The 13,832-nt window shown below is 35.3% G+C and overlaps 1 protein-coding gene across 4 annotated transcripts in view; it reads left to right on the forward strand.

Annotated features, from left to right (window-relative positions):
* The first annotated feature begins 3,144 nt into the window (after nt 1-3,144).
* The window catches only part of gnb1l (guanine nucleotide binding protein (G protein), beta polypeptide 1-like), a 66,654-nt gene continuing 55,966 nt past the window's right edge, over nt 3,145-13,832 (forward strand). For all 4 annotated transcript variants that reach the window (XR_007930270.1, XM_051894194.1, XM_051894195.1 and 1 more), the window contains exons 1-2: nt 3,145-3,304; nt 13,644-13,781. Coding sequence is in view for 3 of the 4 variants with exons in the window: in XM_051894194.1 (XP_051750154.1) it covers nt 3,264-3,304; nt 13,644-13,781 (179 nt within the window). In the remaining variant the exon portion in view is untranslated. The remainder of the gene's footprint in view (nt 3,305-13,643; nt 13,782-13,832) is intronic.

A 13,832-nucleotide genomic window follows, 5' to 3' on the forward strand; every position in this document is an offset into this window, starting at 1 on the left:
TAACTAGTGGAAGTGACCTGCAATGCTGATCTTTACATCACTGTAAATAATGTACATGTACATATTACTATTAGAAGTGCATAGTATGCAGTATTTAGTGTAGTTATTTTCAAAAGGATTAGTAATATCAAGTTCATGCCTGACCAGTCTAAAAGAGAGGCTTGTTTGACTAAAAGCTTATCTAATTTAGTGATGAGCTGTAAGCTGACCTACACGCCCCTGTGGCGAGACAGAGCCAAGGGATTTCCTTTCCTTTTCCACCATCAAGATGGACAATGTTCGGCCCCCTCCTCAGGCCCAGGGAGACCGCAGCACTCCCTCACTGGCATTGTGGTATATTGCGGGTAATCTGAGATGGCACCAATAATTCATGGTTACGTGGGGCATGGCATCTGACCAGCCTGAGCAGAAGATGCAGGTTTTCAAGGGCCCCCTCTGCAGGGTCACTGGCCTGCCGCCTTCCATTTACGTTAATTGCCATCTCATCACTCCATGACTGGCCTGAATAGAATACTAGCTTATTACTCACTGAATACTGCAGTATACACTGTATACTAATGAGTGAAACAGTATGCATTATGCATTTTTAATTTCTGTTTCAATAATATATTTAATAAAGTATCTATCTATCTATCTATCTATCTATCTGCCTTACATTCTATCTATCTATCTATCTATCTATCTATCTATCTATCTATCTATCTATCTATCTATCTATCTGCCTTTCATTCTATCTATCTATATCTGTCTATCTATATCTATCTGTCTGCCTTTCATTCTATCTATCTATCTATCTATCTATCTATCTATCTATCTATCTATCTGCCTTTCATTCTATCTATCTATCTATCTATCTATCTGCCTTACATTCTATCTATCTATCTATCTATCTATCTATCTATCTATCTATCTATCTGCCTTTCATTCTATCTATCTATCTATCTATCTATCTATCTATCTATCATCTGCCTTTCATTCTATCTATCTATCTATCTATCTATCTATCTATCTATCTATCTATCTATCTGCCTTACATTCTATCTATCTATCTATCTATCTATCTATCTATCTATCTATCTATCTATCTATCTATCTATCTATCTATCTATCTGCCTTTCATTCTATCTATCTATCTATCTATCTATCTATCTGCCTTTCATTCTATCTATCTATCTATCTATCTATCTATCTATCTATCTGTCTGTCTGTCTGTCTGTCTGTCTGTCTGTCTGTCTGTCTGTCTGTCTGTCTGCCTTTCATTCTATCTATCTATCTATCTATCTATCTATCTATCTATCTATCTATCTATCTGTCTGCCTTTCATTCTGTCTGTCTATCTGTTTGCCTTTCATTCTATCTGTCTGTCTGTCTGTCTGCCTTTCATTCTATCTATCTATCTGTCTAACTTTCATTCTATCTATCTGTCTGCCTTTCATTCTGTCTATCTATCTATCTATCTATCTATCTATCTATCTGTCTGTCTGTCTGTCTGTCTTTATTTTGTTTTTTATATTCATTTATGCATTTATTTTAATTGTATATATTTGAATATACCCTTAATCATTTATATATAATAAAAATTGCAGTGTATTTATTTTAATTTCATGTTTTATGTAATTTTTTTAATAGTTTAATTTTCTTAATACAGTTAATTTACAGTTAATAAAGTCAAGTGCAGTGCATTCTGATTCTGTGGACAGTATACTGCAGAAAGAGTAATATGTTATTATGGATAGAGTGGTAAAGTGTAAGTTAGTAGATTGTTCCCACGCTGTTTGAGACTCTCACCATGATGGGTTTTCCGAACTACTTAGAAAAAGTGCATTAATGCTTTAAATTTCCTCATCTATATCGCCTCACATTCCTTCAACATTCTGCGCAGCACCTGTGTCCTTGTGGATCTTATTGTCTCATTTAAGAGAGATGAAGAGATGCATGGAGAGATGGAGTAACCCTCAGTTGAGCTAATCCAGGGCCTCTAAAGAGGTTTAAACTGCTCTGGTTACATCTAATCTTTTTGCTCAGACCCAGCTGAGCCTGAAACCTCTTCTCCATGATCGAAACGTACAAATAAAGGTCTCTCTCTCACCCGGTGCAAGTATGAAAGGCGGCTATGTGCTCTGTGGATTAGAGTGGACTTTCCCCCTCCCGTTTTCTCAATTAGAGAAAGGATGAAATAGAGGAGGGAAACAAAAAAGAACGTAACTGTTTACTGAGTAGCTGCTCTACCCAGCAGGGGGACTTTTCAAAAGGGTTTGTGTCATTTTTAGGCAGTATAATGGCATATTCACATGGTAGGGCCTACTCCAAAGAAAAACATGACCATGATACCATAAAAGTAAAATCAGAAATACTTCAAAAGCTTTCCAAATTGTTTGGACCAGAGCCCTCATTTATTTATTATGATTTTCAAATCCTTAAAGGGATAGTTCACCCAAAAATGAAAGTTCTGTCATCATTTACTCACCTTCAGATTGTTCCAAACCTGTATGAATTTCTTTCTTCTTAACTGAAAAGAAGATATTTATGAGTAACCAAAGAGCTGATGGGCCTGATTGACTTCCATAGTATTTTTTTCCATACTGTGGAAATCAGTGGGGTCCATCAACTGTTTGGTTACCCATATTCTTCAAAATATCTTCTTTTGTGTTCAGCAGAAAAAAAAGAGAAATTCATACAGGTTTGGAACAACTTGAGGGTGAGTAAATGATGACAGAATTTTCATTTTTGGGTGAACTGTCCTTTTAAAAATCAATCATCAGTGTTGTTGATCACTGTCACGGAAAAAAACAAAGAAACAAAAAATATCAAATAATCGAAATGTCAGAAAAGATTCTTAAATATTCTCACACTGTTTGAAGATTCCATATTAATTTATGATTTTTTCATTAAATAGGCAGTTGATAACTTGGTATCAGCCACCACTGTCAAATAAATAAATAAATAAATAAATAAACTTGATTCATCATTTTCCAATCAATAGCTAAATAATTGATAATGGGTATTTTGCTATATGTTCATGTTAAATGCCAGAGTAATTAGTAATTGTTTATTTAATGCTATCTTTTCACTCTTTTTGTTTTGTTTTTATTTATTTTGCGAAAGAAAGAAAGACCATTAAAAACTGTTTTCCTTTTACTTATTGGTAAGGTACTTATAATAAATGAAATTCAACTTTTTTTCTTTTCTTTTCTTTTTTTTCAGGCAGTGCTGAAGACAGCTCTCTTCCGCTACGGGGCTTTTCCTGTTCGCTGTCGCATGTTATGATTTCATCCGTACACGCGGGAGTCAGCCGTTTATACAGGTACCGCGTTTACATTCCTATAACGGATTGCGCAATGTTTGTTTTTAGCTTTTCTGATGATTCCGTGCAAAAATAATCACAGGCTGATATCTGTTGTTACGTCGCGTGCTATTTTGTGCTTATTCATGCTTTATTTGGTTGTGTTTGTTCCATAATGAGTGCAGTGAGAGCAGGTTTCTGCATGTAATGAAGCTGTCAGCGGTTGATCACAGCTGTCAACACTGAATGCTTCACTCATCCACTACAGTCACGCTGTCAGCCTCATCAGCGATCTCTTTTGTCTGGACTGTAGGGTTCGGACAGCTACAAGCTATAATCCATACTGCATCTACACTAATATGGGATTACTATTGATGTCTTATTCGTGGTAAATGTGACACAAAGTGGTAAAACTTTGCATTTGTGCATACTGTGGCCCCAAAAAGCAACGCTTAATGTATGAAAGTCATTGCGTAACATAAGCATTGCGTGGCATTTTAATATTTTATTATTTTGCTTTACAATCAAAACATTTCATTAAAAACACTGTACGTTGTACGTTTACATTTTCATAGTTAATATGATAAACACACCTGTGGTTACTCTGCTAGGACAATTGTGTGAAACTGACTAAAATATCTTTATCTGAAAATTATGTCAGTCAGTGCCCAGCAGTATTTATATTGGAAGTTAGGACATTGACGTCAGATCAGGTTCAATGGCACCATAATGATCTAACTTTTCAGAATATCTAAGTAATATAGTCGCTCACTACCATTCTTCAGTTTTTTGTTGTTGTTGTTTTGCAGTTGGCAAATAGAAATCTTTTTAAGTGCTAAGGATGTTTAGGATATGCAGGCAACTTTTTGATTATTATCAGTATTCCTGTAGTTCAAATAAATCATGCAAGAGCTTCATCACTTCCTTGACTGGACGTTCACAGTTCTGTGTTTTTATCAGATGTTAGAAAAATAACAATTAGAGTAAAATGTTTTGGTAACACTTTACAATGAGATTCCATTAGTTAGCATTGGTTAATGCATTAACTAACATTATCTAAGATTTGTTACAGTATTTATTAATCGTTGTTAACAGAAATCCAACTGTTCATTGTTAGTTCATGTTTGCTTATGGTCCATTAAATTATGTTAACACATACAACTTTTGATTTTAATCATGTATTAGTAAGTTATGAAATTAACCTCACCTAAGATAAATAAATGCTTAAGAAATATTTTTCATGGTTATTTCCATTTTTTTAATTATTATTGTTGTTATTATTTTAATTTAATGTAAATTTCCAAGTCATGCAATACTAAAGTTCTGAAGTTTTAGGTCAAAATATATTTTTTTTTTTTTTTTTTTTTTATTTTGAAGTAATTACTTCTTTTATGCAGCAAGATCACATTAAATTGATAAAAAGTGACAGCAAATACATTTATAACTTATTATAATAATAATTTGTAATAATAATTCTATTACAAATAAATGCTGTTCCTTTGAATTTTCAATTCATCGAAGAATCCTGAAAAAATGTATCAGATTTCACAAAAATATTAATCAGCACAACTGTTTTCAACATTGATGATAATAATGTTTCTTGAGCAGTAAATCAGCATATTAGAATGATTTCTGAAGGATCATGTGACACTGAAGACTGAAAAATTCAGTTTTGCATCACAGGAATAAATTACATTTTAAATATATTAAAATAGAAAACTAATATTTTAAATTGTAATGATATTTACTGTTGTTTTTACTGTATTCTTGATCAAATAAATGCAGGCTTGGAGAACAATAGAGACTTTTTTCAAAAACGTAGAAATCTTATCAATGCAAAACTTGAATTGTAGTATGTACTATGTTTGAGAACCACTGCTCTAGAACAGATTTCAGTGAGCTTTTGAGACAACCAAGCAAATATTTAATCACTAAAATTTTATATAGATATGCTCCTTTCAACCCCTCCAAAAGACACTATTTTTATTCTGTCCACTGCCAAACCACGCATACTATTGTGGGATATCATAGGCAGTAAAGTATGTACTGTATGATACATATGAAATTGACCAGAAAATGGCATCTTAGTAGACAGGATGTGATGCTTATGTTGTTAGTTGTAAGAAAAGCAATTTGTTTTCAGAGTCCATGTGGTTTAATATTTTGTATCCAATCCAATCCAATTCCATTCATAGTTTAGTGTAACTTAAGGAAGTGCACATGAACCTGTCTACGTTGTTCAAGTAAATCTTAATCACTCAATACATCATTGCAAGGAAGCAGGTGATAGTGTCCACAGATAAACGTGTGTTACCTGCAGGTCTCTTTGGTAATCAGCACTAAAGCCCCTTAAGCCCGGGTGCAAAGACAAAGTGGCCACCATCACTTCCCTCACACGCAGCTATGCATTCAGCCCTTATCTGTGTCAGCCTCAGCGTGGCATTTACGCCATGGGCAGGAACAATGCGGCCTGTCGCTCACCTCCATCACCATGAGTGACAGTGGGTGTGGAAGCTCTTGTGTCTGACTTCAGCTCTCTAACTTCCACAGAGCTGTTTTTCCAGTCCAGATACTCCCCCCTTCCCTCCGTTTTCCTTTACCGACGCACGGCAGCACAATAAAGGGCGTGTGTGTATCCCGCACTTCCTCCTCTGTTTGTTTAACTGAGCTTTAGAATGGACCTGCAGGTCCGTTTGCCACATTTGTTTCCTCCACGGGAGAATTTGGACTTTTTTAGCACAAGGGGGGGTCGAAAGAAACGCTGACTAATGATTGTGTGGGTGTTGGGCTCGGTGAGGTGGAAATGTCAATGAAGTAACAGAAAGAGAGTAAGAGGGACGAAACCAAAATAAGAATAAAGAAAAGAATGACTTAATATCCGTGGTATGATATGATTAAAACCAGGGAGTACCGGCCACAGCACCAGCACACAGCCTTCAAAGTCATTCTACTCCCTTTATGTTCTTTTTATTATGATTCATTGATGTTTTATCACAAAAAAAAAAAAAAAATCTTTTGGATTACATTCAAACATTCGATAACTAGATTTTTATATTGTGACTGGTGCTTGTCTGTGAAATGGTTGAATGTTGTTGGTGGTTGCTATGCTTGCTTACTTGCCGGATAAATCTTCTTAAAGGATTAGTTCACTTCTGAATGAAAAGTTCCTGATAATTTACTCACCCCCATGTCATCCAAGATGTTCAGGTCTTTCTTTCTTCAGTTGAAAAGAAATTAAGGTTTTTGAGGAAAACATTCCAGGATTTTTCTCCGTATAGTGGACCTCAGTGGGGTTCAACGGGTTGAAGGTCCAAATTGCAGTTTCACTGCAGCTTCAAAGAGCTCTACATGATCCCAAACAAGGAATAAGGGTCTGATCTAGTGAAACTAGATTCTAAATATATATATATATATATATATATATACTTTTTAATCACAAATGCTCATCTTGCACTGCTCTGCGATGCGCCATGCATTACGTAATCACGTTGGAAGTACTGCGGTAGGGCGACAAACTTCATCTAATTTTCTCCTCCATCTTTAAAATTGTCCAATATCGTTGTTTTACCCTTTTTTTTTTTTGTAAAGGGCATTTGGCTTAATCTTTGCACGTTCGCTTTGTAGACACCGGATCGGTACTTCTGCCCATGTCGCGCATGACCTAAAACTGCAATTTGGACCTTCAACCCGCTGAACCCTTTTGAAGTCCACTATATGAAGAAAAATCCTGGAATGTTTTCCTCAAAAACCTTAATTTCTTTTCGACTGAAGAAAAAAAGACATGAACATCTTGGATGACATGGGGGTGAGTAAATTATCAGGAAATTTTAATTCTGAAGTAAACTAATCCTTTAAGAACATTATCGTTCTTAGGATAAATTAACTCTATGCAGACCGAATTATAAAAGTAAAATATTATAATTAACTTTTAAAGTTAGAAAAGAAGTGGCCCCGGGCCCTTTCATATGTGCTGAATGCTGCCGAAAATTGTCATAATTATAAAAATTTATATTTAATTATAAAAACACCTTTTCAGGGTTTTTTGTTTGGTGCACACCAAGGTTCAAAAGGTAGCATTCACACTAATTCAAACGAACTGAAATTGCACCATACGTTTTAATTGAACCAAATCTGTCAAGTGTGAACACACCCTCTATAGGGTTTTTGCCTGGTGGACAGTAAAACAAATGAAAAAAACCCTAATTCTGGTTAGATAGGTAACAGCACATATCTTTTTGGCCTTTTGCTGAATTTTTATGTACAGGAAAGTAAAAAGAGAACAAGAAATAATAATGCAAGAACTGAACTTGCACCTCCTGTGTGCACACGTCAGAGCACTAACCACAAGGCTAGTGATTTTCATTTTTGTCTGAAACCCAAAGTAATAAACCTTCTTCTCAGACTTTTTTTGTTTTTTTTAAATTTCCCATAATTCTTCATCACAGCAGTGCTTTAAAGATGGCATCCACCTGCTCCACGAGGGCAGCAGTAATCACATTCTATATTCCCACAATCTTCAGGATCTTAGTTGGGCTTATTTATGAATGGCAGCGTATGACAGTGGTTTGGGCAGAGGTGTGTGGCTGCCCATCACTAAATCCACTGATTCCACAGTGCGGGGGGGAGAGGAATGCAGACCGCCTATCCTCGATCTTTGAAGCCCACGTTAAAATGACTGCTGCTCCCCCTCCTCTGGTATAAATCGCAGCGCAGGGGGCACAGATAGAGGCTGTGTTTGATCTGAAGGTCGCCAGCCCTTTGCCTGTGTTGAGAGATACCTGGCTGACGTGGCTGCTTCTTATTTAATAACATGAAGGGGAAGCGAACTCTCTCTCATAATTAGGCCTAATTACCAAGCAGGTGTTGACAGACGGCCCACGAAGAGACAAACTGCCTTTATCCAGAGTCTTAGAGTCAGATTACTGGAGCTGTCTTATCTGTTACACCAAGAGAGCTGAAAAACGCTCTCTTTTTCTCTTCATCCCCTCATCAGAAACGGACATTCTCATTTCATATCTGCCTTTGCCTGTAAATTTAATTACAGATCCTAAATAATTCAGCACAATATTGACTTTCGTATTGATTTTGATTTAATGATCATGGCCCATAGTCATGGCGTTCCTCTTAGACGTTCAAAATAACATGAAATATATAACTGTTAAGCGTGAGGTAAAATGGATATTTCAAAAGTTTGCATTGTCTCTTATGCTCTGCATTTATTTAATCAAAAATACAGTAAAAAATGTGGAATTATTGCAATTTAAAATTTATGATCCTTCAGAAATCATTCTAATATGCTGATTTGGTGCTCAAGAAACATTTCCTGTTATTATTAATGTTGAAAACAGTTTTCAATTTTCAACAGAATACGGATTTATTTGAAATCTTTTTTTATAAATGTCTTTACTGTAACTTTTGATCAATTTAATGTATCCTAGCTGAATAAAAGTGTTCATTTCAGAGCTTATGTTCAATGATCAATGAGCGTTCCTGGAACTTCAGTGTAAGTGAAGTGGTAAAACTTAACTATGGTAAATGAAGTAGTCTCTTAATAGTCTACTGGTTAGTGCTATGGTTGGCCAACATGAGGTTTTTAATGGCTGATTCTGATATCTAGAGATCATGTTGGCTGATGGATGCTGTAATGCCAATAAATATAACAGATATAGTCCAATAATTTAATTTGAGAACTTGTGACCAGTTTCACAACAGTTTGTAATATATGATTCACTCCACTTGTTTATTTGCTATATAGAATTCTAATTCTGTTTCTCAACATTGTAACTTGAGTATTTTTGTTGACAGCAAAATATAAACAATAAACAAATAAACTATATCACACTCTCACTCTTGTTTGTGTAATTTTTACTCAAATGGATAGTTTCATAATTTATTAACCCTCATGTTGTTCCAAATTTGTATGACTGTCTTTTTTCTGTATTTTCTACAGAAAAAGACAGTCATACAAATTTGGAACAACACGAGGGTTAATAAATTATGAAACTATCCATTTGAGTAAAAAAAATAAAAAAAATAAAAAATATATTACAAGCTGAAAAAGTTCCAGTGCTGTTGTGAAACTCTTGGTCGCAAGTTCTCAAATTAAATTAGTGGGCTGTATCTGTTATATTTTTTGGCATTACAGCATCCAACATGCTCTCTAGATATCCGAATCAGCCATTAAAAACCCCATCTTGGCCAACCATAGCACTAACCAGTAGACTATTAAGAGAAGACTACTTCGTTTACCATAGTTGAGTTTTACTACTTCACTTAAACTGAAGTTCCTGGAACGCTCATTGATCAGTGAACATAAGCTCTTAAATTAACACTTTTATTCAGCTAGGATACATTAAATTAATCAAAAGTGACAGTAAAAAAAAATTATATATATATATATATATATATATATATATATATTTTGTCCATACAATTAAAGTCAATGGGGTCAAATGTTGTTTGCACCCAATTTAGTTTTAAATAAGTCAATCATATACTATTTTGGAATGACATAAGGGTGAATAAATGACAACGAAATCTTAATTTTTGGGAGACGTATCCCTTGAAATATACATTATATAACAATTTAATAATGACAGCAAATGAACTGCATTGTGACCCCATTCTGCCTTTTTTTCCCCATAACACTGTGTGCGTTCTCCTCTCCTCTGTCTATCCGTGCCATTTCAAAAAAACTTCTGTAAAATGTTGCCTTGCCAATGTCATGATCTTTCTTGACTCTTTGGCCTAGTTCCTCAGCCTGTTTTTCCACTTCATCCATATCTTTATTTCTCTCCATCTCTGACTGACAGCGCTGTATTGGCAGAGGTATGTTTGATGCGTCGTGTTTGCACAGCGAGAACATGCATTTCCAGACCCGTGTGTCAAACAGCCCTGGTGCTGTGAACTTCACAATACGGGCATGTTAATCTGCTTTAAACCTATGAAAACCTTGCTGTCATACGGATGATCGTCCGATAGTGCATTCCTCCACCTTTGAAGTTTTTTTGTTGTTGTTGTTTTGGGAGAATTACAGTTTAAAGTGACTATATAATGCTATTTTAAAGGCTCCTAACTTCATTTTGTTGTTCTCCTAGTACTGTTATAGATTTATATGCATTCCATCCAAGATCAAAAAACACTTTACTTTTCTCATAATATACATTGTACATCACCTCAATTCTCAGAGTCTGAAAATGGTTTGTTGTTTGAAGATTCAGTCTCTCTAAACTCCTCCTTTCCACGTGCCTAATTTCAGCTCTGGAGGCTTCCTCAACGCTTGATAAACAGTAATACGAAAGATGGCATTGTTTTTTCTGTATCAATTCCAGTGCAAGTCCTCATCCTCCTCATGTTTTCAATTTGCATAATGCATTTAAAAATTAATGACCAAACATATCTTTACAAAAGTTCACAATGCTGTTGCAGATTAAATATAAGGTGGATAATATTGAATAAACATATTTTCATCAGGTTAGCTACTGATTATTAATGACTCAGACCCCTTTATCTAAACTTCTCAGACCTGCTCATCTGCCATTTTTTTAACACTTTTTATCCAAGTTTGTAGTTCTAATCGAATCCTTGTCCAGTGCGCAATGGGTTTTGGGCAATATTAGCCATTAGAGTGTGCACGGATCTGCACTTCATATTCTAACCGGAAAAAGTAGACCATCCGGGTATCTTTGGAATACTCATTTCAACAATTTGGGATGCATTAATTCTAATTTAGAATACTATTTAGGATGGATAGTATGTGAATTGGGACACAGCATGTAACTTATTTGTTGTGCATTTTGATGTTTAAAACTTTGCAGACATTTTACATTCACAAACAGATATATTACACACTGCATGAAAGATAATATTAGAAAAAGAAATAATACTACTTGTTTTCTTTTTTCTCTATTCTTTTTGAATGTTAGGATTTGATTTTCTTTTAGGCAAACTTCTAAAGCTAGAAGCTAGTTTAAGATATATTAGTATTCCTGATTTATCCATGATCCCCTTGTGGCTGAAGACTGTCACTGCTCTTTAAGTCAAGCACATATTTACAGTATACATTGTTTCAAAGCAGCTTTATTAGAAAGCCATATTGTATGTTTATATTGTCTATAGCCTAACTGTCAGTGCTCTTTTTTTATTGCCATTTTCCTTATCATATATTTTAGTAATCATAAATTAGGTATCATTCAAAAGCTTAAACACTCAAAATGAATCTTGTGAAAACATTTTTTATTTTTTTATTGGCCATTGTATTACCACGGAAACTGTAGTTTAACAACTTTTTAGCAGGCTCAATTTTTGTGAAATCTACTTTAAATTTGGAACACAACTTGGTTAAACATGATTTTATAGCAATTTTGAAGTCCAAAAATATTTGCTTCAGTACAATTTCTTTATAGTAAACTTAAACTTCTATAATTTTTTTAAGCTTCTTCATTTATGCAATAGTTTTCTGAGTGTGTTCTTTAAAAAAAGAGACCAACCTTAGGTCTGTATTCCAAAGCAGTCATGAATCACAACCATTAAAGTTCAGATCTAAGTTCAAAAATGGGGGTCACAGACAGTGAACAGGTTTAAGGCCCTTTTGCAGTTTAAAGAGAAAAAAAAACAATATACTGCTTGGCCATTTTCAATCATTTCTAAGCACACTAGAAAGGTAAATAGCTTTAGTTTAAGATATAGTTCAGCTGGATAGACAGTTCCCCAAACCAGAGGTTTAATTTCAGCCCCTATATGTGCAGTAGACAGGGTCTGGCTCCTATACAGGTCTGATGGCGACTGATAGTCACGGGTTCTAATCCTACTGCCTCCTTCTCAGCTCTCCTGTAAGAACCTAGAGGGGCGTTTAGTGACTATCCCCTTTGTGAGGGGTTCATATGGGGCGGCTGGGGGCTCGACTCTTAATTAGGAAGGTAGGGCAGTGAAGAATCTCCGCTTGACAGATTAACATGCACAATTTAACCACTAACCTTCCGAAATGAGCTCCCCCAAAATACCTGTGGGTCTGGTTTCAGTGCAAGGGCAGAGGTGACCAGAGATGACACTGAGCAGAAGGGTCTTCATTAACCGGGCGGCTCCATATCTAAAATCAGCAATATCAGTCGCCACTCAAAGGAGAAAACCGGCTCTGTCTGTGGTTATGTGGTTATTTTTGTTTAATTGTCTTAATTGTGTTTCATTTTAATTGGTGTAATTTTTTGCTTCCCTTTTAAATGGTTAAGTAACTAAAATGGTTAGTTATGAAACTTTTCTCAGTGTCAAGCATCTAAAGCATTTCTAAGGAGACCCTAATCTCGAAACTGATGTCTTATGATGTCTTGCAGGTTCAAAACCACATCAATGTATCAAATTTTTTATGTTTTCTTTTATGAAGACATCAACAGATTTAGCTTTTTGTGGCCATTTGAAAGGGATTTGTCACTGACAACTCATCATCTAATTTCCATCTGGATTTTTGTGGTCTGTTGCATCTCCGCTGTGGCCCTCCCTGCAGCCAACAGTGCCGTTTGCGCTCACAAGTGCTTTGAAACTCTTTTTTTTTTTTTGTTGTTAGCTGTTGATGAAAATAAAAATTAAAAAGACAGATTCCAGTGTGTTTACAGTAATTAAGTTGTCTCGCTTTTGATTTATGATGTATTGAGCAAGAGGTTTTACAAAGGAGAAGGAAGACAAGGGAAAAAATAACATGATCACATCTTCCTTTTGCCCGAAGGCTTTTAGTGTTTACAGTGTTAACCAAGAGATATCAGTGTTTTCATATGGGCTGATGCTAATAATTATGTGTAAGTTGTGTAAACAAATTCCAACAGTGCTGGTCATGTGGACGTTTTAAAAATGCAGCGCTCAAGTTAAAATCAGTTCAACTTTTAAAAAACACGTCTCAAGACCTTGCGTTTCTTCCACTGCCCTCATCTTTTGCTTTGAAAAACGCACTCTGTGTGAACGAGCCCTTAGAAGCTGGTTTAAGATATATATTAGTATTCCTCGTTTACCCATGATCCTCTTTGTGGCTGGGGATGTGTGTCATTCTTCAGTGATTCAACAGAAATCATTCTAATTTGCTGATTTGATGCTTAAGAAATATTTCTCATTTCTAACACTTCTTATTATTATTATCATTGTTGAAAAAACAGTTGTGCTGCTTAATATTTTTGTGGAAACCAAACCGTGATACTTTTTTTTTTCAGGATACTATGATTAAATACAAAGTTTTAAAAAAAAGCACTTATTTGAAATAGTATTTTTTGGAACAATGTACTGTAAAAGACTTTACTGTCACTTTCTATCAATGTAATGCATCCTTGATGAATAAAAGTATTTAAAATGTGTTCATTTATTTATTTATCTATCCTAGGATAAAGATCATTGATGTTGCCGTGCTGATGTCCCGCCCTCCTCCAGACCCACTGTACATCCTTAGGGGTTCAGGGGCTCCAGTGAACACCCTTCACTTCTGCTGTGGTGGGGATGGACCACCATTTCTCTACTCTGGGTTGGTGCCAACTTATTAAATGAAGCTTTAACCTTTTGGTTGCCTTAATAG

The sequence above is a fragment of the Ctenopharyngodon idella genome, chromosome 5 (assembly GCF_019924925.1).
Source record: "Ctenopharyngodon idella isolate HZGC_01 chromosome 5, HZGC01, whole genome shotgun sequence".
NCBI classification, from domain to species: Eukaryota; Metazoa; Chordata; class Actinopteri; order Cypriniformes; family Xenocyprididae; genus Ctenopharyngodon; species Ctenopharyngodon idella.